This window comes from Giraffa tippelskirchi, chromosome 7, assembly GCF_054371585.1.
Source record: "Giraffa tippelskirchi isolate mGirTip1 chromosome 7, T2T-mGirTip1v1.2.pri, whole genome shotgun sequence".
NCBI classification, from domain to species: domain Eukaryota; kingdom Metazoa; phylum Chordata; class Mammalia; order Artiodactyla; family Giraffidae; genus Giraffa; species Giraffa tippelskirchi.
This window is the reverse complement of record NC_137281.1, coordinates 21,791,548-21,818,301: the sequence shown is the minus strand read 5'-3', so window position 1 is coordinate 21,818,301 and position 26,754 is coordinate 21,791,548. Positions and strand designations below refer to the sequence as shown.

Sequence of the window (26,754 nt, the reverse complement as noted above, 5' to 3'; positions counted from 1 at the left end):
ATCAGGCAGTTCCTACAGCATGGGTTAAAATCAGTGCTCCTCATGTATCTGGTGTTTTCACCTCTGTTTGCAGCTATAGGGTGGCATCTCTCTTAGGAGTCAAGCAGGAGCAAGCCATGAACCCTAGTTCAGAAATCAGATTCCATTTACTTCTAATAGGGATACCAAGTTTGGACAATTAGAATACAGCAGTCCTCATTAAATTTGAATTTTAGATATTAAACTTGAGTTTTAGGTAAACCATATATAACTTTTAGTATATTTATGTCCCCAAATTTTGCCTTGGACATTACTTATACTAAAAATTACTCATCGTTTATTTGTAATTCAAATTCAGTGGGGACTCCTGCATTCTGTGTGGCAGTTCTAAGCCTTAATAGTACTGTTTCAGCAAACAAATGGAGTTGAGGGGGTGGTTGTGTTTTCCTTTGTACAGATGGAGGTGAGGGCCAGGATGGGTGGGTGGATGGATGGATGGTAAGCAGATGCTCCCGTAGGAGGGAAAGCGTGCGCCAAGGGACTCCAGGTGTTTCCAGGATGACCGTCCAAGGAGGGTAGGGTTGCATGAGGGTGAGGTACAGTGTCTTTCAAGTGCTGGCTCCTCGGGGGAAAGTGAGCCTGCAGAGGAGACAAGGAGGGACTCACTGCCCCCTGCTTCTGTCCCCTAGCTGCTCTGGTGAATCACATCCAGTTCGGGGACTGCCACATTGGAACCAGCTATAATGTGAGCTTCACCATCACTAATCACAGCCAAGCGAATGTGATACGGTTTGAATGGCCTCTTTTGGCTACCGTTTCTTTCTCCCCACAGGTAAGGGAAAGACAGTCCTTGTTTTCCACACTCCTTAGGCCTACACCAACCCTGACTTGACTGTTGACCCATCCCACAGATAGGTGGGATGGGATGGATGTGTCCCTCACTCACACTGGGTACCAGAAGTGTCCCCTCTGGCCTAAGAGAAGAGAGTGAGGTCTGCCAAGTCTATGGCTACGCCGATGTTGAGAAATCCCATGGAGACCTCCATGGATGAAGACAGGCCCAAATCTCCCCATCCCTGAGTACAGACCCGTGTCCTGCTCGGTGTGAATTGTTTATAGAGTGTTCATCCTGCAAAAGTGGTTCATCAAAAGCTAAAATGGGGGTGGTGGGTTTTGTGGACAATGGAGATTTAGAAAATACTATAAGTTATATCTTTCTCCCAAAGATTCTCAGTCTCCTTCAGCATATTAAAACATAGTCAACCTTGTTTTACCTAGAATTTTCTGTCCCCATTTTTTAGCATCTCACAGCACACATTTTATGGATTGCTGACCAAAGCTCGACATTGAATAAAGCCTAGAACAGCGCGGCAGCAGAGCCTCACCTCTGGCCAGCACTTGCTCTTTTTTATTTTTTGGCCTTGCTGCACAGCTTGTGGGATCTTCGTTCCCCAACCAGGGATCAAACCCGCACCCTCAGCAGTGAAAGTGTGGAGTCCTAACCACTGGGCCGCCAGGGAGTTCCCCAGCACTTGCTTTTCACAGACAGTTCGCTTCTGAGTTCTCAGGGCTATGGATGTATCCATGGCCTCCTGCTTTGTCTCCACCACCAAGTCTATTCAAGCACAGCAATCTAGGAGGATGGAGGAGGGTTGGGGACCCTACTTTATCACTTTAAATATTAGTGCGCTATCAGGAAGAAGTGCTTTGCTTCCTAGAAAGATGTAAAGTGGTAGTCAAAGTAGGCAGAATTAGCTTCTCATGATCCATTTACAGACCCACACACACACACACCCTGGTGTACACCTGCCTGTGCGCACACACACACACACACACACACACACACACACACACAGAGTCATGGCCTTAGGAAATATTAAACTTTCTTCTCCCTTCACTTCCCAGAGGAGAAAGAGTTTTTAATTTATTAGAAACATGAGAAAACTACATATATAGGATTATATATAGTATACATTTGGATATATGTGTCTGCATTTATGTAGGCTAAAGCACAAATGATTTCATTCTACAGACCAAATCAGATTTCCTATATATCTGGAATACTTCAGGAAATCTCAGCCTTTTTGGTATCAGCCCTCTTTTATACTCTTAAACATTATTGAAGACCCTCAAAGAGCTTTTGTTTACGTGGGTTACGTCAATCATATTAGAAGTTACAACAGAGAATCTTTAAAAATATGTATTTATTCACTTAAAATATAATAACAAGCCTATTACATGTTAATATGAATGCCATATTTTTTGAAAATGGCTTTATTTTCAAAACATTATGTGAGAAGAGTGACATTGTTTTACATTTTTACGAGACCCTTTAGTATCTGGCCTAATAGAAGATAGCTGGATTCTTGTATTTGCTTCTGCATTCCGTCTGACGCAATATCGTAGGTCATGTAATCTGTAGGAAGAGAAGAGAGTGTATAGTTAACGTCTCTGAGTATACAATGGAATACTCTCCATGAGAAAATGAGAATGAAAAAGTCAAATGTCATCTTAGTATTACGATGAAAATAGTGTTGACCTTGTGGACTCCTGAAAAGGTCTCAGGGCCCCCAAGGGTCACTAGATCACACTTGACAACTGCTAAGGTACTGTGTACATCTGTCCATAATTTGTATGGATCATATGATTAAGAAGTACAGATAGTTAAGAGTATGGTATCTGAAAAAAAAAAAAAAAGAGTATGGTATCTGGCACCATCCTACCTGGGTCTGAATCCAGATATTCTAATATTAATGGTATGACCTTGAGCAACTTACCAGTTTCCTTGCCTATAAAATAGGGGTTATAGCTGCACATCTATAGGGTTGTCATGGGGGTTTGTAGAATTTTGTAAAGGTTTAGAATAGTACCTGAAGCATGTAACAGTTTGATAATATTAGTTCTTCATGTTTTGTTTTTATTTCTCATAGTATTCCATTATATGAATATTTTTTTTATTGGAGTATAATTGCTTTGCAGTGTTGTATTAGTTTCTGCTATACAGTGAAGTGACTCAGCTCTATGTATACTTATATCCCCTCTCTGTTGAGTTTCCCTCCCACCCTACCATCCCACCCCTCTTATGTCATCACAGAGCACTGGGCAGAGCTCTCTGTGCTATATAGCTAGCTGCTCTTGCTTTTATGATTCTATTTCTAAGAACCTCATGTACGTATTTAAGATGATCTACATATATGGTCTTGAATGATGCATTTTTGCCAGGACTTTGGCTCTACCCCTAGAATGGCACCATCAGGCATGAAGAGTCCTCAGGATTGATTTCCCCCAAATACTAATACAAGGCTCTTCCACAGATGGGGCACCTCCACCCTGGCTGTGCCAAGGACGTAGTGGTGACCTTGAAGTCAGACGTGCCCATCAACCTGAAGAAGATGGGGATCAAGTGCAAGGTCTCCAAGATCATGTTTCCGCTCCCTGCAGACCAGGTGCCTGACTGGGATGACCGCATGCGGACGGTCAAGTGGGTGGACGTGCCCAGAAATACTCCCGGGACTTTCACTACAAAACGAAAAGTGAGTAGGAGCACCAAGCCCGTAATCTGACCAGGCCTGCCATGCTTAGACACCGACTGCTCTCATGGTCAGTGTCTCATCATTCCATTCTTTCATGGGAAAAAGAAACAGTCCCCATTCACCTGACCTGGGTTTCCAGAGTGGCAAACTGAACTTCCAAGCATGCCTCCTGCCCTCCTCACCACACATACCACACAAACCACTCAGCTTCACTGGCAGAGCTTTCGTGTAAGTCTCGGTATCTAGTTTCTAGTTGAACAAGCCCCCCACCTTTTTCTTTTTCAGAAACCTCACGACTAGTCTTTTAGCTGCTTCCTTTTTCCCTCAGTGCCCAGAATTAGGTTAATCTCTTGTTTGGTCCATGCATGCCACTCCTTTAATTATTCCTTAGTAGGTTTCTTTTTAATAAAATAATAAACAGAGATGAGCCCACACCCAACACAGGAAGTATAACCAGGATTACCTGTGTGCTTCTCAGCCATTCCCTCCCACCAACCGAGAGGTGGTCACTATCCCAGGATCTTGTTTGCTCATTCCCTTGATTTTTGTTTTTAGTTCTTTTTTAAATTAACCTATGTGTTCTAAAAGGCATATTGTTTCAGTGTGGTTTTGAATTTTATTTTGTATAGGTTATTGTGTGTAGTCATCTGTGTTGCTGCATTTGGCTGTAGCACACCCATGTCACTGCTATGTAGAATTACATTATTATTTACCCATTCTTCTTTTGAAAATTACTTGAGGTTTGCTACCGTGGACAGTATTTCTGTGAGCATTATAGTTCATGTCACATGGTGTTCATTTGCAAGAGTTTATATTCCTAAACTGAGTCACAGGAAGTGGAAGTGCTGAGCCATAGGGTGTGTGAAAGCTCAGCTTTCCAAGATAATGTCCAAGAGTTTCCACAGAAGCTCTCTGCTAGCAGGAGTATAAATTGGTACAACCCACTTTGGACAACACAGGCATTATCTTGGAAAAACATGATATTAGTTATTTTAGTTTTGATAAGCTCTTTGTTCCTGTATTTGTCTGCAAATATCCTCACTGTATTTATCACTTATCTTTTTACTTTCTTTAGTGTATCTTTTCATGATTATCTCCATACTGTTTTGTTCTGAAGTATTTTGATTATTCTTGGCCCTTTATTTTTCTAAATAATTTTTGAATCCATTTAAACAAGTACTGTGAAAACACTGATGGAAACCTGACTGGAACTGGATTGTATCTATAAATCAGTTTAAGAAAAATTGATCATTTTATAACATTAATTCATCAAGGATATCTCTCCTTACGGAGAAGGCAATGGCACCCCACTCCAGTACTCTTGCCTGGAAAATCCCATGGACGGAGGAGCCTGGTAGGCTGTAGTCCATGGGGTCGCTAAGAGTCAGACATGACTGAGCGACTTCACTTTCACTTTTCCTGTTCATGCACTGGAGAAGGAAATGGCAACCCACTCCAGTATTCTTGCCTGGAGAATCCCAGGGATGGCGGAGCCTGGTGGGCTGCCGTCTATGGGGTCGCACAGAGTCGGACACGACTGAAGCGACTTAGCAGCAGCAGCAGCAGCAGCATCTCTCCTTAGGTCTTTTTAAAGATTTTTTTTGGCTACCATTCTGTTTCTTTAATAGTAATAAGACTCTTTAGGGTTTTTTAAATTTGTTTTTGAGTCCTTTTCTTAATATTTATTTATTTGGCTGCATTGGGTCTTAGCTGCATCATGCAGGCTCTTTGTGATAGGCTCTATCATTGCACTGTGAGGGCTTCTTTCTAGTGGTGTATAGGCTTTAGTTGTCGTGCCACGTGGGACCTTAGTTCCCTGACCAGAGATCGAACCTGTGTCCCCTGCATTGTAAGGCGGATTCTTAACCACTGGGCCACCAGGGAAGTCCCTTGAGTCTGTTTTATTCAATTATTTTTCTAGGAATTTTCCCTTCAACTAAGTTTTCATATCTATCTTCATAAAATTATTCATAATATTTTTATTGTCTTTAAATATCTGTAGGGTAGACAGTGATGTCTCCTTTTTCATTGGATATTGGTTATTTTTATTCTGTCTTTCTTTTATCCTTCTTGATCATTCTCACCAGAGTTTTTCTAAATCTTTTCAAATAAACAGCTTTTAGTTTCACTGATCCTGTTTAGATTTATTTTCTGTTTTATTAATATCTGTTCCTATCTTTATGATTCCTTTCTTTTTTTTAACCTTTTTTGGAGTGTATCTGACCCCAAAACTCATGCCTGTGCAGTCGTGATGATCTCAGTAATTTCGTGTTATTCAATTTCTTCCTTTCCTGTTTATGAGTCATTTTAGGTTTGACCTCATCAGGTATCCTGGAACTTGGGTTTGTGGGCTGGTGCTGGCTTGCATGCGTAGGAAGCACTGTCTCATCTCTCCATCATTACCGTGAGGCAGCTGGCTCTGCATCACTGAGGACATGGCTGTCTTTGTTGCAGGTGATAGAGACTGATCCCGAGCCGGCTTACTCAGTCCTAGAAGAAAACTATCGAGAACTGCGGCTGCAAATCAGTGCCCACGTGAATTTCGCCTCATATACGTGCCAGACAACAGATGTGCACTTTAAGGAAACATTGGTTTACCAGACTCGAGTGTTTGAGTGAGTCATCAGAAGCCTCCTGGCACTCTTAGAGCAGTCCTTTCATTCCATCACTCACTCACTCAAACATTTATTTAGTGTCCACAACAGCAGAGACCAGACATAACACCTCTGTAGCATGCACCAGTGGGTCTTCGTAGGTCCAATGAAACACTCAGACCCATGAAACTATTCAAGTTCACACTTGAAATCAAGATGTAGACTTGATTCAGCTTCCGTGGGAACAGTCCTTGCAATGGTCCATATCACCACCCAACCACTATTCTTATTGCCCAACCCTCTGCCCCAAGTGACAGCTCAGACAGTATCCATGTTGGTGGGCATAGGGTTCATCTTAGCTTGGAAGGCCATGACCAACAGAAGCCAACATTTCTCACAAGCACTCCATGGCTATAGCTTCCAGGATTCCTACAAGGCACCTGCCCAGTTACAGGAGTCACTACACTCAGAGAACCCCAGTGCTATGGCTTCCCTCCAGGTATCATGATTTCTCCCAGTCCTGAAGCAAGTTAGCAATCAGGGGTCATTTTTACTGTAAACAAAGTTGTCTCATAATATAGATGATATTTCTCTCTTATCAGGCTTCCATGGACACAGAACTCAAAAACTAATTCAAAGTCGAAACTGTACTTAGAAGGAGAAGGGGTTATGTTAACCCTTTATTCACACTCAGTTGGTGCAAGGATGCATGGGTCCTGCTCTCAAAGAGCTCACAGTGGATGTTGGGGGGATGGGTGAAAATGGTTGAATTGATGGTTACAGTCCAATGCTCTGGGTTTGCAGTAAGCATCCCAAAAGCAGACCAAGATATGGGGAGAGACAGGTGTCTGGGAAGGCTTCCCAAAGTGGTAGACCAGCTGAACTTCAGAGGACAAATAAGAGGTGGCCAGGCGAAGAAGTGAGAAAAAGGGCCTTCAGGCAGAGAGAAGGCCTGTGACTCTTCTTTGAGAATTACAAACACAAAAGTGTAAACCGCTGACATTTCTACTTTGTAAAAGTTGGTAATTAATTGTTCAACTCATTCTGCACTTGTGGCCCTTAATGTATACTCTCAAATTATTATGGAACCAAAAGCTAGGAGACAGGAAGTGGGATCTTCTGCTGGTGGCCATTTCACATACCATGAGGGTCACCAAACTCGGGCCCATGGTCCAAGCTCAGCAGCTGCTTATTTTTGTAGATTTGATTATGCTGTATGTTGTGTGGGCATACAGTCATGCTCGTTTGTCTATTATCATCCAAGGCTGCTTGCACAGCAAAGGGAGCAGCTACTGCAGAGACCCCTGGCTCATGATGCCCAAAATCTTACTGTCTGACCCTTTACAGAAATGTTTGTTCACCCCTGGGCCTAAACCAAGAGTGTTTCTACTGGAAGTATCGTGTGCCACTGAAATTTCTCCCCTTCATAAAAATTTGCTTTAGCCTAAAGACCAGTGCTCATAAATTCACATAGTTCATAAATTCACACAAGCCCCTGAGGCCAAAACACTTGACTTCATGCACAATTGCATAGTCTACCTGGACTGGATATAGGGAATCTAATCCTTACACCCCTCCCTTGGACCTATTCCGCTTGCCCCCAAGTCTCAGTTCCCACTTCTCCCCTAAAACCGGGAAGAATATGTGTGATTTTCTCTCGCTTGCACAACCATTTTCTTGAATCATCCTCTTGCTGTGACTGTCTGTGATCCCATTTAACAGTGACTCCAGAAAAAGCTTCTGTCTCCCAGTTCTTAGCACAGAGCAGGGAAACTTGAGGCAAGACGAGGATCCGCTAATTCAGACTCTGAGACAAGTCGGTATCTCAACCAGTCAAAACACTTCAGGCAGGGGTCAAATGATTTCTGACACGAGGACATTTTTTCTGGGGGAAAGTGATTCAGGAAGGGAGAGGCCTTGGAGTTTGCACCTGAAGGAGATACTGTCTTGTGAATGGGTTTCATTTCCTCTCCCATGGGAATTTTTCAGGATGACCTCGATGCAGGCTGCGAGCTCAAGGCACAGTGTGCCGGGGGTACCAAGACGATTGAACTGCTAAACATCTGGATGCTTCTTCTTTTAATAGCTGTGTATATCAGTTCCATTCAGTTCAGTCGCTCAGTCATGTCCGACTCTTTGCGTATATATTTTTGTGTTTTAAAAGGAACTATAATTTGAAATCACATGCTTGATTTCAAATAAAATTGCCTTTGAAGAAACATTTAGGAAACAAAGTGACTTGACTTTAAAAAAAAAAAGTTAATGGTACAGATGATGTGCAGACAAGACAAAAACCGTCTTCAACGTGTTTCTCACATCTGTTCCCTGGTCCATTTGCAGGTTTGAACTGATTAATTCAGGAAATGTGCAGCTGGAATTCAACTGGATCTCAGAAGAGACAGCAAAGGCTGTCAGCTTTGCCATGCCAGACAACCAAGGTAAATGAGGTGACAGGTAAAACCCAGGGCTTGAGCTGGGTCCCCAATTAGTAGAAGAGCCTGGTTCATGGAGAAGCAAGCACTGCTCCAACCGCCCCCTTGGTAGCAAAGAAGCAGAGCAGAGGCCCCCTAGCATCTGCAGAGCCAAAGGGGCCCAAGAAACTCCAGAACTGAATTCTGCCTCTCTGGGCCCCACAAGGCTGGTACCCCCTCTTACAGATCCCTTGGAGTCTTTTCTTTTAGATCTTAACCTTCTTGAAATCACGGACTCTCGGAGAAACTGATGAAAGCTATGAACTGACTCCCCAGGAAAACACACACCCATGCCCAATTTGCAGCTAGTACATGTGAAGAGAGCCCAACCCTTGGTAGGCAAATGTCTATTTCAGTTTGGAGATTCCCAGACCTTTCCAATGGACTCTTTTTCATGGACCCCCCAGATTTTGAACCCCTGCTTTAAAGCAATGATTCTCCAAATAATTATTTCACAGCCCATTATTCTTAAGGCAAATGGCCCACAGACATCTACTTGACCCATACCCTTGAGTAAAAAGGAAAAACACTTGAAAACTTGATGTAATTAATAGAAGTATTTTTCATGAATTCCCTGTGAGACAGCTAATTGCTTACCCCTGGGGCCCAAAGTTAAGTATACCGGCTAGGAGAGGTGAGCCCACAGACCCCACAGAGGGTGCCTAAGGACCCATATGAGTGGGCTGCCATCACCGCCCTCCCACTGCAGATGCAGAACTTCACTGGCACTCTTATCTGCCCCCAGGTTTCTCCCAAAGAGACCAGCTTAGCCAGGGCACGCTGCACACGGCCAGCACCATGGACAGCGCCATGGACCACTGGAACGAACCTACCCTGCCACCCTTCTCTGTGGAGCCCATCTCAGGCATCGTGCCAGCGGGGAAGACTCAGAAGCTCAAAATGAAATTCTCCCCATTGGAGGTTGGAGACTTCGAGAGCAATCTTTTCTGCCAGTAAGAAGACGTGCTCCTAACCCCTCTTCTGTCCTACCACCCCAGCCCCCTCTAGAGCCCCACACTACCACATTTCCCTCTGGAGAGCAAGAGGAGTCTGGTCTTTTGTATTGTTCATCAACCCTCTGTAGAGCCTGCCTCCTGCGCACCTCCCCCTTCCCAGCCACACACAGGATTCCACTGGGGCAACAGAATGGTGAGTAGCCAGCTGGGCTCCAGTCCTGGGGCAAGCATGGCCTTGGGAAAGCTCTCTTTTACCTTTTCTGAGGCTCAGTTTCCTCCTATGTAAAATGCAAATAACAGTACCCACTCTGTAGAGTTGTTGTGAAAACTAAACGAGCTAATTCAAGTGAAGAGCTTAGAACAGTGCCCGGCGCACAGTAAGTACAGTTAAACATCAGGTGGTAGCGGGGATGGAGGGGGTGGACCTGGAACATAGTAAGAGAGGAGCGGATGGAGTCCAGGTCCAGTCAGAGGAGAGCTGATCCAATAATATCTGGCAATGAAAGTCCCTGAGAGCTCCATGGAAGACACCCACTTTAGAGAAAATCTGTGACCCATGGCATAGGGTGGAAGAGACCTATGTGAACCATAAGACCTGGGGAAAACCTGCGGTCACACTGCAGGAACCCTTCCCACACGTGAGTCACCTGAGCTCAGTGCTGGGGATAGAGGTCTGCTCACACCTCGTTCACTTTCTCCAAGGAGCTCAGGGTAGTTTTTTGTTTTGTTTTGTTTTTTTAAGGATGCCTGGGTCCTTTTTCATATCCCGTTACATGCCTATGAAAGAGCCCAGAGGGAAAGACTCTGTGTTGACTTTATAGCAGGGAGATTTTCTCACCATTGGTAAAGGAAGTAACTTGAGGCCAAAATAAGGCATGCTGCTGTTCAGTCACTCAGTTGCGTCTGACTCTTTGTGACCCCATGGACTGCAGCATGCCAGGCTTCCCTGTCCTTCACCATCTCCCGGAGCTTGCTCAAACTCATGTCCATCGAGTCAGTGATGCCATCCAACCATCTCGTCCTCTGTCGTCCCCTTCTCCTCCTGCCTTCAATCTTTCCCAGCATCAGGGTCTTTTCTGAGGCACCCGGAAGGAACCAGAATTCAGGCTCCCTGTACTCAGCCCATGCATGTATTTATCCCTGTCATGATTGATTAGTGAACACCTACTGTGTATCACGTACTCCTCAAGGCACTGAGGTTATGTTGTCAACCAGACAGACCCATCCTCTGTGCTCATAGAGCTCACATTTAGGTGGGTGTCATATTCATTTCCAACCACAAAAGCATAAAACTGATTGAAGAGTTAAAAATAGATCAAAATAACCTTATTCTCTCAGGATTCCTAACCTGCCATCCGGAGAGCACGGCCCAGTCCTGTCAGCCAAAGGGCGGAGCTCCCTGCCCATCTGCCATTTTGACCTGAAAGACTCAGACTACATCGTCGGTCATCGGCGCAACCCAGACCTCCGAGGGCCTGGTGGTGGGGCTCTGGATCCAAACACCCGGGTGATTGAGTTCACCAGCGTGGGCATAGGAGGGAAGAATCTCCGGTGAGTGGTGTGGGTTTGTGCTAGTTGAGGTCATATCAGTTCATCTTTCTGAAAACCCAGAGGAAGAAATTCAGAGCACCAAGCTAGACTGGCACCTAGAAGCACGCTTCCTATCCTAGAGGTTGACTTTAGAGAATTGCTGTGGTGAGGAAGCGGATTTCTATCTCCTTAGTTTTGACACTCAGGAAATTTGAAAGACATAAAACATGATCCCTGACCACCATCTAGACCACAGAGGATCACTGGGACAGAAGGGCCCTTGGTGTTGTTATTACTGCAAAGTCCAGAACTAGAGCCACACTTGGGACCCCCAAGTGAGATGCAGTGTTTGTTTATACAGTAACAAAGTGGCCAAAACAGTTCTGATCCCCACATAAGGGGACTGTGCTAGAGAACAGTCTAGAAAAGTTTCTCTTAATCCTCAAGCCCCTCTCTCACTCTCTGCTGTCGATTCTTCCCCTTGGACAGGACCTTTACAATACTAAACCCAACCAGTAGTGCCTACTCCTTCTCCTGGGTCTCTGAAGAAATTGAAAGTTTCCAGAACCCTCCAGCCTTCACATGCCTTACAGAGAAGGGCCTCATCCTCCCAGAAAAGAAAGCTGAGGTATGTGTGAATGGGGACCCCTCGACCCAGGGCTTGATTCATCCCATCCCCCTCTGCAGAGCAGGCGTGCTGCAGAGCGTGAGTGGAGTTAGGGAGTACAGCCTGAGGGTGTGTCCATCGAGAAGTGTTTCTTGGGTGGTTACTGTGGGTTAGCCAGTCCTCATGAACAGGACAAACCTGAGCCCTCTTGGTTGGCCATAGAGAAACAGAGAGCTCTAGTATTTGAAGTTTTAAAAATTGATATTTTAAAAGCAAGGAAAGGAGAGCTGGACACCAGTGCCTGGGGACTGTAGGACTCATACAATAACAAGGAGCAGAGTTATTTTTGTCCAGGGACTGACAGCCGTGAAAGGACAGAGATGTATCTTTACTTGGTCAGGCCAAAGGGCAAAACAGAAAAGCAGAGTCACATCCCATGGTTTAGTCCTAATGTCCACACAGTGATTTAGAGCAGAGGGTCAGATTTAAAGAAGTACAAATACAGCTCTGTGGGCCCCCCGTGTCCTGTAAATTCTACAGAGAATCTTGGGGGCAGAAATAAATCCATGAAACAAAGATTACGAATCGAGATGCCTTCAGAAAGATCATAAAAATGGAGAGCACAGGCCAAGGGTCAATGACAGGGAATGGTGGGCACCAGGGTTAGCTGGCCACAGTGCTTCTCTGGGGACAAATCACCACACAGAGCAGTGAGCCCAGGGTTGCCAGTTCTCCTGAACTTTTCAGGAAAATTCCAAATTCTACCTGAATCTTTCCATTTTTACATGCCATCCAAAGACATGGCAGCCTAGCCAGCAGAGCCTTAGAAATAGAAATGAGTGGGGCAGAAGCCCTTAGAAATACTTGGTGGGCTGGGCAAACAGACCTGGATGTTACTGGTATAGCCAAATTTACGTGCCCCTACAAAGACAGGGGAAAGGAAGTGATGACCTGGTGATGTCACCCGGCACCACCCCAGGGCTGGCATGCCTTTAAGGTACGTGGAGCAAACACATAGAAGTGCCTCTAACCACTGTGCTCCAAACTGTCTTCTTAGGTTATCTTCCAGTTCACACCTTCCCATCTGGACATCTCGGAGGCATTCTGGACTTTCTTAATCCCCGAACACAACATCACAGTCCCTTTCCTGCTGGTAGGCAAAGCCACTGACCCTCTCATCAATTTGGACAAGTCACATATCAACTTCAGTTGTCTCCTCATTGGTAAGGCTGCCCTGCTGGTTTATATTTTAGAGTTGTCATGACCTGTGGGGGAGGGGTGTTCCCCCTAGCAGGGGAATGCTTCCTGGTATCTTCTAGAAGCATGTCAGAGGGCCTCTCTTTGCTATTCACAGGGCCACAGAATATTTAACCTCTCAATCTAATTTCCATCAAGTGTCTTCTAAACCCACACGCTAGTAACCTAAGAACATTGAGGAAGCTTGCTGCAGAGCCTACTTGGAAGATTCCTCTGGGGTCCGGATTGACTAGTTTATCCCCAGAGCCCCGTTTCAGCCCTGTCCTACTTGCATGTGCCCCCAGATTGTGGGCCACAGTGGTCACATTCTGCTGCCATCCTTTCACACTGTTGCCCAGTTCAGCAAATATTGTTGAGCTCCACATGTGAGCCAGGCACTCTTCTGTGAGCTGGGAATGCAGTGGACAAAGCCCATGTCCTGATCTTCATGATGGTTACATTCTAGTAGCAGGAAGCAGGCTACCAAGAAATGAAAAGGTGAAATATGTAGCATGTCAGGTGTGGATAAGTGTTCCAAAGAATAAAATAGGGTAGGGGGAAAAGAGTGCCAGCGGGCAGTGGGAAGGTGACATTTGAGCAGAAACTTGAAATAAAGGAAGTGATGGGCAAGTCCCCTGTAACACTGTGACTCTATCACATGGATGTGATGTTTTGTGTATGTGTGTGTATGTGAGAAATACAACTAAAGTCAGAGAATTTGTTTTAGTAATTCATTAGACTAGTTATAAAAGTAGCATTCTTTAAAAGTCAATCAACGTGGTGTTGTATAAGGAAGAATGTAATAATCACTCCCCGCCTCCCCCCTCATTTTTGCCTTTCCATCAGAGGAAACCAGTGTGAACAGTATGATGTGTATTATTTCCATACATTTCTTACACTGATACATATAATAGATAGGAGGAGATTGTGGCATTTAATCAGGTTTTGAACAAGTAAGTGGGCAATGCAGCATAAGAATAATAACAAGACAATTTAATCCAGGAATGCAGTGATGGTGCATTTCAATATGATTATTACATCACCAGATTAAAGAAGAACCGGCTATTGGCATATACCAAAGAGTCATTGCTAAAAATTCAGCAGATATTCTCCACAAAAACTCTAGTAGTAAACTAGGAATGGAAGAGGCGGGGCTAAGATGGCGGAGGAATAGGACGGAGAGACCACCCTCTCCTCCACAAATTTATCGAAAGAACATCTGAACGCTGAGCAAACTTCACAAAACTACTTCTGAAGGCTGGCAGAGGACGTCAGGCTTCCACAAAGACAGCGCATTATCTTCAAAAGAGGTAGGAGAAATTATAAAAGATAAAAAGAGAGACAAAAGAGTTAGGGACGGAGACCCGTCCCGGGGAGGGAGTCGTAAAAGAGGAGAAATTTCCAAGCACCAGGAAACCCTCTCACTGGCGGGTGTGGGGGAAGATTTCTTATCTCGGAGGGCAACGTAACTGGGAGGAAAAAATAAATAAAACCCACAGATTACGTGCCTAAAGCAACTCCCAGCAAAGAACCCCAGACGCTCACGTCATCCGCCACCAGCAAGTGGGGGCTGAACGGAGAGGAGCGGGCGGCACTGCCTAGGGTAAGGACCGGGCCCGAGTGCCCTGAGGGCAATCTGAGGGAGCTAACGTGAGATAGTAACCTAAACTGTGGGACAGCCAGAGAGAGAGAACTATCCCGCGAAAAGCCCAACTCTAAGGCACTGCCGGCCCGCTCACAGAACAAAGGACTGAGCGATACCAGAGGAGAGCTAGCCGGCTGCGGACCGCCCCATCCCCCGCCGGACACAGCGGGCAGGCGGGGCCCGCCAGAGCGGGAAAGGGGCAAACGGCCCCAGAGAGGGCACCCCCTACCAAACTGCAAACAGGCTCCCAGTTTCTAAGCAAAGACTGCCTGAGATCCCGGAGGGTCGACAGCCGCCGTGAGGGTCGCAGCCAGAGACCAGCTCCCCAGAACTGACACAAAGCACACCAGAGCCCGGCGCGACCGCAAACCGAGGCGGGGACCAGGGAGGTGATAAGCCGCACCGCCCCAACAGGGGAGAGTGCGCTCGCCAAACTCCTGGCCGCCTGAGCAGCTCCTACCAGGAACGGCACAAGCCGCGGGCGAAACCGAGTCGGCGCCTTTGTGGAGTAACCGGGAGCCTGAACCTGAGCGGATTAGACCTGGGAAGTGCACGCATCTCAGGGCCCACTCCCCTGCTGAGTAACCTGAAGCCTGAGCAGGGTACACGGTGAAAGCACACATGCCGTGAGCGGGGGCAAACCCAGTGCGGCCGAGACACTGCGAGCTCACCACACACGCCAGGTTTGCAGTGTTCCTTCCTCCCCACAGCACGATTGAACAAGCGAACCTAAAGAGACCACCTCCACCCCTTTGTTGCAGGGCGGAAATTAGATACTGAAGAGACCTCCAAACAGAAGCCAAATAAACAGAGGGAAGCGCTTTGGAAGTGACAGGCCAACAGATTAAAATCCCTGTAGTTAATACCGACTGCATTGAAAAGGACCTATAGATCTTGAAAAGTATAATCAGGAACAAGGATCTATCTGAAACTGAGCAGACCCCACACTGCTCACAACAGCTCCAGAGAAAGTCCAGGATATATATTTTTTTACTATTATTTTTTTTTTAATTTTTTTTTAATTAAAAAAAATTTTTTTTCTCTTCTTTCCTTTTTCTTCAAGTCCTCTATTACACCTTTAACTTTCATTTTCATAACCCACTATTAACTTGCAAAAAAAAAACAAACCCTATTTTTGAAGCAAACTGCATACATATATCTTATAAATTTTGTGTTTTCTTTTTTTACTGTTTTTTTCCTGTTTTACTTTTTTTACTGTTTCTTTTTTTTTTTACTGTTTTACTGTTTTTTTTTACACTGTTTCCTTTTTCTTTTTTTTTTATATTGTAAGTTTTATAAGAGTCTAACCTCTACTCTAGATTTTTAATCTTTGTTTTACATATTTGATATCAATTTTGTACATTTAAGAACCCAATCTTTAGGACCCATTTTTACTCAGGAGTGTGATCACTGGCCTGATTACTCTCTCCCCCTATTGATGCTCTTTCTTCTCCCCCAGGGAACCTCTATCTCCCACCCTCCTCCTTCTCTTCTCAACCCAATTCTGTGAATCTCTGAGGGTGTTCTGGGTACCGGAGAACACTTCAGGAAGAGGATACTGCCCAGATCTCTCTCTCCCCTCTTGATTCCTCCCTTTCTACTCATGCTCACCTCTATTACCTTCCTCCCCCCTCTCTATGTATCTCTGTGAACCACTCTGAGGGTTCCAAACTGTGGAAAGCACAGAGGGAAGTGCTTACTGGCTAGATTGCTCTCTCCTCATTTGAATTTCCCTCTTCCCCTCCTGGCCACCTCAACCCCGCCCCTCACCTCATCTCTCCATGTAACTCAGTGAACCTTTCTGGGTATCCCTCACTGTGGAGAATCTTTTCACCATTAACCTAAAAGTTTTATTATTGATGCTGTATGGAAGGAGAAGTCTTGAGGCTACTGCAAGAATAAGACTGAAAGCCAGGCGAAACATTAATTAATAAGAGACCATCCAATAGCCTCCACATATACACTGAAACCAAGCTCCACCCAAGAGCCAACAAGTTCCAGAGCAAGACATACCATGCAAATTCTCCAGCAACGCAGGAACATAGCCCTGAGCATCAATATACAGGCTGCCCAGAGGCACACCAAATCCATAGACATCTCAAAAATTAATACTGGTCACTCCATTGCACTCTAGAGAGCAGAAATCCAGCTCCACCCACCAGAACACCGACACAAGCTCCCCCAACCAGGAAGCCTTGACAAGCCACCTGTCCAACCCCCACCACAGTGAGGAACCTCCACAATAAAGAGGAACTTCATACTACCAGAATACAGAAGGGCCACGCCTAACACAGCAATCTAAACAAGATGAAAAGGCAGAGAAATACTCAGCAAGTAAAGGAAAATGAGAAATGCCCACAAAATCAAACAAAAGAGGAGGAGATAGGGAATCTATCTGAAAAAGAATTTAGAATAATGATAATAAAAATGATCCAAAATCTTGAAAGCAAAATGGAGTTACAGATAAATAGCCTGGAGACAAGGATTGAGAAGATGCAAGAAATGTTTATCAAGGACTTAGAAGAAATAAAAAGGAGTCAATATAGAATGAATAATGAAATAAAGGAGATAAAAGACACTCTGGAGGGAACCAACAGTAGAATAACGGAGGCAGAAGATAGGATAAGTGAGGTAGAAGATAGAATGATGGAAATAAACGAAGCAGAGAGGAAAAAAGAAAAAAGAATCAAAAGAAATGAGGAAAACCTCAGGGACCTCTGGGACAATATGAAATGCCCCAACATTCGAATCATAGGAGTCCCAGAAGAAGAAGATAAAAGGAAAGGCCATGAAAAAATACTCGAGGAGATAATAGTTGAAAATTTCCCTAAAATGAGGAAAGAAATAGTCACAGAAGTCCAAGAAACCCAGAGAGTTCCAAACAGGATAAACCCAAGGCGAATCACCCCAAGACACATATTAATCAAATTAACAAAGATCAAACACAAAGAACAAATATTAAAAGCAGCAAGGGAAAAACAACAAATAACACACAAGGGGATCCCCATAAGGATAACAGCTGATCTTTCAATAGAAACCCTTCAGGCTAGAAGGGAATGGCAGGACATACTTAAAGTAATGAAAGAGAATAATCTACAACCCAGATTACTGTACCCAGCAAGGATCTCATTCAGATATGAAGGAGAATTCAAAAGCTTTACAGACAAGCAAGAGCTGAGGGAATTCAGCACCACCAAACCAGCTCTTCAACAAATGCTAAAGGATCTTCTCTAAACAGGAAACACAGAAAGGATGTTTCAACACGAACTCAAAACAACAAAGTAAATGGCAACGGGATCATACTTTTCAATAATTACCTTAAATGTAAATGGGTTGAATGCCCCAACCAAAAGACAAAGGGTTGCTGAATGGATACAAAAACAAGACCCCTATATATGCTGTCTACAAGAGACCCACCTCAAAACTAGGGACACACACAGGCTGAAAGTGAAGGGATGGAAAAACATATTTCATGCAAACGGAGACCAAAAGAAAGCAGGAGTCGCAATACTCATTTCAGATAAAATAGACTTTAAAATAAAGGATATGAAAAGGGACAAAGAAGGACACTACATAAAGATCAAAGGATCAATCCAAGAAGAAGACGTAACAATCATAAATAGATATGCACCCAACATAGGAGCACCACAATATATAAGGCAAATACTAACAAGTATGAAAGGGGAAATTAACAATAACACAATAATAGTGGGAGACTTTAATACTCCACTCATGCATATGGATAGATCAACTAAACAGAAAATTAACAAGGAAACACAAACTTTAAATGATACAATAGACAAATTAGATTTAATTGATATTTACAGGACTTTCCACCCCAAAACAATCAATTTTACCTTTTTCTCAAGTGCACATGGAACTTTCTCCAGGATAGATCACATCCTGGGCCATAAATCTAGCCTTGGTAAATTCAAAAAAATTGAAATCATCCCAGCCATCTTCTCTGACCACAATGCAGTAAGATTAGACCTCAATTACAGGGAAAAAAACTATTAAAAATTCCAACATATGGAGGCTAAACAACACGCTTCTGAATAACCAACAAATCACAGAAGAAATCAAAAAAGAAATCAAATTATGCATAGAAACGAATGAAAATGAAAACACAACAACCCAAAACCTATGGGACACTGTAAAAGCAATACTAAGGGGAAGGTTCATAGCAATACAGGCGTACCTCAAGAAACAAGAAAAAAATCAAATAAATCAACTAACTCTACACCTAAAGCAACTAGAGAAGGAAGAAATGAAGAACCGCAGGGTCAGTAGAAGGAAAGAAATCTTAAAAATTAGGGCAGAAATAAATGCAAAAGAAACAAAAGAGACCATAGCAAAAATCAACAAAACTAAAAGCTGGTTTTTCGAGAAGATAAACAAAATTGACAAGCCATTAGCCAGACTCATCAAGAAACAAAGGGAGAAGAATCAGATCAACAAAATTAGAAATGAAAATGGAGAGATCACAACAGACTCTACAGAAATACAAAGGATCATAAGAGAATACTACCAACAGCTATATGCCAATAAAATGGACAACTTGGAAGAAATGGACAAATTTTTAGAAAAGTATAACTTTCCAAAACTGAACCAAGAAGAAATAGAAGATCTTAACAGACCCATCACAAGCACGGAAATCGAAACTGTAATCAGAAATCTTCCAGCAAACAAAAGCCCAGGACCAGACGGCTTCACAGCGGAATTCTACCAAAAATTTAGAGAAGAGCTAACACCTATCCTACTCAAACTCTTCCAGAAAATTGCAGAAGATGGTAAACTTCCAAACTCATTCTATGAGGCCACCATCACCCTAATTCCAAAACCAGACAAAGATGTCACAAAAAAGGAAAACTACAGGCCAATATCACTGATGAACATAGATGCAAAAATCCTTAATAAAATTCTAGCAAACAGAATCCAACATCATATTAAAAAGATCATACATCATGACCAAGTGGGCTTTATCCCAGGAATGCAAGGTTTTTTTAACATCCGCAAATCAATCAATGTAATACACCACATTAACAAATTGAAAGAAAAAAGCCATATGGTTATCTCAATAGATGCAGAAAAAGCCTTTGACAAAATTCAGCATCCATTTATGATAAAAACCCTCCAGAAAGCAGGAATAGAAGGAACATATCTCAACGTAATAAAAGCTATATATGACAAACCCACAGCAAACATTATCCTCAATGGTGAAAAATTGAAAGCATTTCCCCTAAAGTCAGGAACAAGGCAAGGATGCCCACTTTCACCACTACTATTCAACATAGTTTTGGAAGTTTTGGCCACAGCAATCAGAGCTGAAAAAGAAATAAAAGGAATACAGATAGGAAAAGAAGAAGTAAAACTCTCACTGTTTGCAGATGACATGATCCTCTACATAGAAAACCCTAAAGACTCTACTAGAAAATTACTAGAGTTAATCAATGAATATAGTAAAGTTGCAGGATATAAAATTAACACACAGAAATCCCTTGCATTCCTATACTCCAATAATGAGAAAACAGAAAGAGAAATTAAGGAAACAATACCATTCACCATTGCAACAAAAAGAATAAAATACTTAGGAATATATCTACCTAAAGAAACAAAAGACTTATATATAGAAAACTATAAAACACTGATGAAAGAAATCAAAGAGGACACAAACAGATGGAGAAATATACCGTGTTCATGGATTGGAAGAATGAATATAGTGAAAATGAGTATACCACCCAAAGCAATCTATAGATTCAATGCAATCCCTATCAAGCTACCAATGGTATTTTTCACAGAACTAGAACAAATCATCTCACAATTTGTATGGAAATATAAGAAACCTCGAATAGCCAAAGCAATCTTGAGGAAGAAGAATGGAACTGGAGGAATCAACCTGCCTGACTTCAGGCTCTACTACAAAGCCACAGTCATCAAGACAGTATGGTACTGGCACAAAGATAGAAATATAGATCAATGGAACAAAATAGAAAGCCCAGAGATAAACCCACGCACATATGGACACCTTATCTTCGACAAAGGAGGCAAGAATATACAATGGAGAAAAGACAATCTCTTTAACAAGTGGTGCTGGGAAAACTGGTCAACCACTTGTAAAAGAATGAAACTAGAACACTTCCTAACTCCATACACAAAAATAAACTCAAAATGGATTAAAGATCTAAACGTAAGACCAGAAACTATAAAACTCCTAGAGGAAAACATAGGCAAAACACTCTCCGACATAAATCACAGCAGGATCCTCCATGACCCACCTCCCAGAATATCAGAAATAAAAGCAAAAATAAACAAATGGGACCTAACTAAAATTAAAAGCTTTTGCACAACAAAGGAAACTATAAGCAAGGTGAAAAGACAGCCTTCAGAATGGGAGAAAATAATAGCAAACGAAGCAACAGACAAACAATTAATCTCAAAAATATACAAGCAACTCCTGCAGCTGAATTCCAGAAAAATAAACGACCCAATCAAAAAATGGGCCAAAGAACTAAACAGACATTTCTCCAAAGAAGAAATACAGATGGCTAACAAACACATGAAAAGATGCTCAACATCACTCATTATTAGAGAAATGCAAATCAAAACCACAATGAGGTATCATTTCACACCAGTCAGAATGGCTGCTATCCAAAAGTCTACAAGCAATAAATGCTGGAGAGGGTGTGCAGAAAAGGGAACCCTCTTACACTGTTGGTGGGAATGCAAACTAGTACAGCCACTATGGAGAACAGTGTGGAGATTCCTTAAAAAACTGGGAATAGAACTGCCATATGACCCAGCAATCCCACTGCTGGGCATATACACCGAGGAAACCAGAATTGAAAGAGACGCATGTACCCCAATGTTCATCGCAGCACTGTTTACAATAGCCAGGACATGGAAGCAACCTAGATGTCCGTCAGCAGACGAATGGATAAGGAAGCTGTGGTACATATACACAATGGAATATTACTCAGCCATTAAAAAAATACATTTGAATCCGTTCTACTGAGATGGATGAAACTGGAGCCCATTATACAGAGTGAAGTAAGCCAGAAAGAAAAACAACAATACAGTATACTAATGCGTATATATGGAATTTGAAAGATGGTAACGATAACCCTATATGCGAGACAGAATAAGAGACACAGATGCATAGAACAATTTTATGGACTCTGAGGGAGAAGGTGAGGGTGGGACGTTCTGGGAGAATAGCATTGAAACATGTATATTATCATATGTGAAACAGAACACCATTCCTTGTTCGATGCATGAGACAAGGGCTCAGGGCCGGGGCAATGGGATGACCCAGAGGGATGGGATGGGGAGGGAGGTGGGTGGGGGGTCCAGGAAGGGGAACACATGTAAACCCATGGCTGATTCATGTCAATGTATGGCAGAAACTATTACAATATTGTAAAGTAGTTAGCCCCCAACTAAAATTAAAAAAAAAAAAATGCACAATGAAGGAAAAAAAAAAAATAGGAATGGAGGGAAAAACTTGAATAAAGGTTAACCAAAATCAAGAGGCAAATATTATCTGGTAATAAACCACTGAAGTCACTTCAATTAAAGTCAGGAATTAGGCAAGAATGGTCATTGTCACTGTCATTATTGGACACTTTGTTAGTGATTTTAGCAAGTACAATAAAATAAGAAAATTAAATAATTGGCATAAACATTGGGAAAATAAGAAACAAAATTGTCTCATTATGCTATTGCTAATGATGCCATACATAGATAATAAGCTCAAGAGACTCTAGAGAAAAGCAAAACAAACTTCTAGAATCAGCAGGATAATTTAGGAAGTGGCTGTTTGCAAGTCGTATGCAAAAATCAATGGTTTCTCTTTCTTTTAGCAATAAGCACCTGGAAACAAACAGAAAATTCCATTCAATATTGTTAAGACCTATATAATAGCTAAGGATAAATGTAACAAGAAAAGCACAGGACCTATATGAATAAAACTATAAAATCTTATTAAAATACCTTCAAGCAAAATCTGAACATTAGTCCATTCTCCCAAAAATTAAATACAAATTTAATCAAGTTCTAAATAAAATCCCAGCTAGTGTTGTCTGATAAAACACAGGATGCACAGTTTAATTTGAATTTCAGGTAACAAGGAATGATTGTTTAGTATAAGTATATCCCATGCAATATTTGGGATATACTTATGCTAAAAAAAAATTTGTTTGCTAAATCTGGCAGCCTTAGTCCTAAAGGATTGAGGTGAGGGCAGAATTTGGTAAAATGATTCTAAAGTTTATGTGGAAAAATAAATGCTCCACAGTAGTCAAGGAAAGTAAGAAAAAGCAAACTAGTGACAAGAGATAGGTTAGTCAGAGCCCTGTCAGGACACCCGTGACACACCTGAAGTCACCCGTGATGCACAGATGATTCATAGAGATATGGGCAGAGCGGAGGGGCCTGCCAACCCCCATTAACAAAAGCAGGAAGGCATTGCATCTAAAGGAGCAGGAAGGATCCCAGGAGAGCTACAACTCAGGCTGAGTGGCCACCTACGAGGAGCAGACGGTTGATGGGGTACAGTTCTAGATGCAAGAGCTGGAGCGCCTTGAGAGGAAGAACGCTTGTAGAGTAAAAAGAAGGAAGAGAGGTAGCGAAAGGCTGAGGAACTTGGAAGAGGGAAGAAAAGAAGCTGGAGAATCCCTTCTAAGCAGGCTTCCTGTTGCCTGCTGAGGTACGTCAGGAGCAGGCCCGAGGCCTCCTCTGAGGGTACTGTTTCCTCCGCAGGCAGAGAAGCCAGGGAGACTGTGAAGATCATCAACAAGGAGGAGGAGGAGTTCCATTTTGCCTTCCAGGACACCTCCCGGTATTCTGAAGGTTTCAGCAACAGCCTGGTTGTATGTCCCATGGAAGGCTGGGTCCCCCCACTGTCCAGGTAAACAAAAGGAAGGCCCCCAGGACTGCCCTTGCCCGACATGGCAGGGGTCCCAGGCCTACTAGCCAGGAGAATCAGGTTCCTTTAGAGTGCCCCGTCTCTGAAGTCTCTCCCAACTCTAAAATTTGGAGCTTCCCAGGTGAAGCTAGTGGTAAAGAACCCCCTTGCCAGTGTAGGAGACATAAGAGATGTGGGTTTGATCCCTGGGTCAGGAAGATCTCCTGGAGGAGGGCATGGCAACCCTTTCCAGTATTCTTGCCTGGAGAATTGCATAGACAGAGGAGCCTGGCAGGCTACAGTCCATAGCATCACAAAGAGTCAGATACTACTGAAGCAACTTAGCAGAGTGCGCCATCTCTGAAGTCTCTGCCAACTCTAAAATTGAGATATTACAGTTCCATCTCTGTTGATAATTTTCATGATGAGTCGTAGAACACTGAGAACTTTAAGCACTTTTTCTCAGTATTTTCTTATGCTTATATTCTTTTCCATACTATCCACTGTGTTTGCAAATCCCTAAGGCACTGGCCTGCCGTGCCTGGCAAACTTTCAGAATTCACCCTGATTTGGAGTTATGCTGCCTTCCCCTCCTAGTGCATCTGTTGATCCACTGGGCTCATCTTCGGCTTCTTTAACAGATAGGTCTAGTTACCCAATCTGCTGTCTTCTTCCCCAACCAGGTTCCCAATTGATATTTTCTTCACACCAAAGAAAGAAGGAGATGTGAACTTTAATTTGATCTGCAACGTGAAAAAGAAAGCCCACCCTCTGACCTTAAATGTCAAGGCTGAGGGCTACTCTGTGAACGTGGAGGTCAAATACAAGGACAGGAATGGCTCCATCACTCTCCTGACTCCCAACCAGACTACCACTGTCAACTTCAATGAGGTAAAGATGTGAGAGGGCCCTGCTCTCTCTGCTTCCACACTGGCTGGGAAAAGCAGTGCATGTGAGCATTAGCTGAAGCTTTGTTTCAGATGCCAGGGAGATCAGGAGAAGAGAAACGTGCCAGCAGCAGCTCCATCCCCAGAATGTGTATGGTTTTGATGTGAAAAGAAAGCTTTTCACATGATATGATAAGAAAGCTTTTCTTATTTTACTTTTCAGGGGGCAGAGAGATGGTAGGGAAGGGGAAGAATACTTATCTTAAACATACGGGAAGGAGGTTTTGCTACCAAATGAGCTCTAAGAATTCAGCTGTCATCTTTCTCTTCAGATAGGAAGGACTCCAGCACTTTGTAGCTCCTGGTGGGCTCTGGCTGCATTATGCTAATAATACTCACTCGGCTCACTAACATCATAGACTGCCGCTACTTCCCAAAGCATATTTCACCCAACACGTTACATACCCTGATCCCAGAAAAGGGAACCATAGTTTGTACTCACTCAACATACAACTCTGTTCTCCCTCAGGTGGAATTGAATGAGTGTGTCCAGTGTGAATTCAGCTTTATCAACACTGGGAAGTTCAACTTCAGCTTCCAGGCAGAGCTGTCCGGCCCCAGGTCCCTGCTACAGTACTTGGAATTTTCACCCACTGATGGCAGTGTGGACGTGGGGCAGAGTGCACATGCCTCCCTGTCTTTCCAGCCATTAAAGAAATGTGTCTTGAACGGTCTAGAACTCAAAATCAAGGTGAGGCATTTAACATTGTCCGACACTGAACGCACTCACAGCATTCTGTCTTGAGAACTGTGTCCAATGTCCATCCTTAGCTGCAAGGCAGGATAGGAAGTCAAGCATGTTTCCCATGCAAGTTGGCAGCCAATCAGAGTCCTGCTAATGAGGAAGCCCCAGGAAGCAGATGTTGGGTAGGAACTGGCAGGTCTCTGCACACCCCTCTGCCTTTGAGCTGAATCATTGCTGCAATGATTCAAGAGCCAGTGTGGGGCCTGGTTGCACAGTCATCCACCTTGGTTTCCTTAAAGAAACTTAGAGCCTGTTAATCAGAATCTCAGTAGAGATTCTGCATGGAGTCCTGGGACCTGAATTCTTTTAAAGCACCTGACAGCTTCTCTCCTTCACCTGAGGGTGTAAGGGCCCTTTCCTCTCACTTCTCCCTGTCATCTCCACTGGACATTCTCTCCCCCACAGATCAGCCATGGTCCAACATTTACGTGCACCATCTCAGGCTTTGCTGTGAGCCCAGCTGTCCATTTCTCCTTCACCAGCTACAACTTTGGCACCTGCTTCATCTACCAAGCTGGCATGCCCCCATACAAACAAACCCTGCTTGTCACCAACAAGGAGGAGACAGCTATGAGGTAAGCAGACTTCCCAGAGCTTCCAGATGACTCTGCCACTCCTGTGGGTCCTACAGCCTCCACACAGCTGAGGTCCTGCCAAGACACAGCTAGGATTATGAGAGAGCCTCTAGCACAGGTGGGCATGAATCCTGAGTATCCTTTCCTTGCTGCTAATACTGATATTTGGATAGCCGTGAGCTACTCTGCTGGGAAAAAAAAAAAAAACCTTTTCTGGAAGTGAGGAGGACAATGCCAAATGACCTGACAAGAGGCTTGATGGCTTGCATTTATTTTCCCTGCGTAATAAATGTGGGAACTCAGGTTTGGAGAGTTAAAAAGTTAGTTTCTTGGGCCAGTGACCTTGCAGTAAAAGGCAGATCTATACTGAGTCTTAGCCCTCTGATTCAAATCCAGCCTCTCTGTACCATCCCTGTGTAGAGTATTCCAATCCAGATTTCTGGGCCCTATTCCAGACCTAACAAAACGGCATCTCCAGAGACAGGCCCAGAGACCTGTGTTTATTCAAAGTTCTCTAGATCAGTGCGCTGCAATTGAACTGAAACTTCAGTTTCAGAAAAGTTGTCTATCTGTAGTGTCCAATATGGCAGCCTGTAGCTACATGTGGCTAAGGAGCACTTGAAATGTGCCTAATGCCACCAAGGAACAGGATTTTTTATTTTAATTAATTTCAATTTAATAGCCATGTGTCTATTGGCTACCATATGAAATATCAAATAGCACAGGTTCAAATCCCAGTTCTTCCCTAGCTATGTGACCTTGAGCAAATTTTTTTTTAAATTAATTTTGATTGGAGTATAGTTATTTTACAATGTTGTATTGGTTTCTGCTGTATAGCAAAGTAAATCAGCTGTATGTATATATACATCCCTCTTTTTTGGATTTCCTTCCCATTCAGATCCCTGCAAAGCATTTAATGTAGTTCCTTGTGCTATACAGAAGGTTCTCATTGGTTATCTGTTTTATATATAGCAGTGTGTATATGTCAATCCCAATCTCCCAGTTCATCCCACCCACCCCTTCCTTCTTTGGTA

At 43.4% G+C, this 26,754-nt stretch overlaps 1 protein-coding gene across 1 annotated transcript in view; it reads left to right on the top strand.

The window, feature by feature from the left end:
* The window catches only part of HYDIN (HYDIN axonemal central pair apparatus protein), a 339,593-nt gene that overhangs the window by 290,170 nt on the left and 22,669 nt on the right, over positions 1-26,754 (top strand). The window contains exons 66-77 of the mRNA XM_081512491.1: positions 669-811; positions 3,294-3,512; positions 5,967-6,127; positions 8,447-8,544; positions 9,323-9,530; positions 10,872-11,084; positions 11,553-11,691; positions 12,728-12,893; positions 23,309-23,456; positions 24,137-24,344; positions 24,870-25,091; positions 25,551-25,720. Coding sequence (XP_081368617.1) covers positions 669-811; positions 3,294-3,512; positions 5,967-6,127; positions 8,447-8,544; positions 9,323-9,530; positions 10,872-11,084; positions 11,553-11,691; positions 12,728-12,893; positions 23,309-23,456; positions 24,137-24,344; positions 24,870-25,091; positions 25,551-25,720 — 2,095 coding nt within the window. The remainder of the gene's footprint in view (positions 1-668; positions 812-3,293; positions 3,513-5,966; positions 6,128-8,446; positions 8,545-9,322; positions 9,531-10,871; positions 11,085-11,552; positions 11,692-12,727; positions 12,894-23,308; positions 23,457-24,136; positions 24,345-24,869; positions 25,092-25,550; positions 25,721-26,754) is intronic.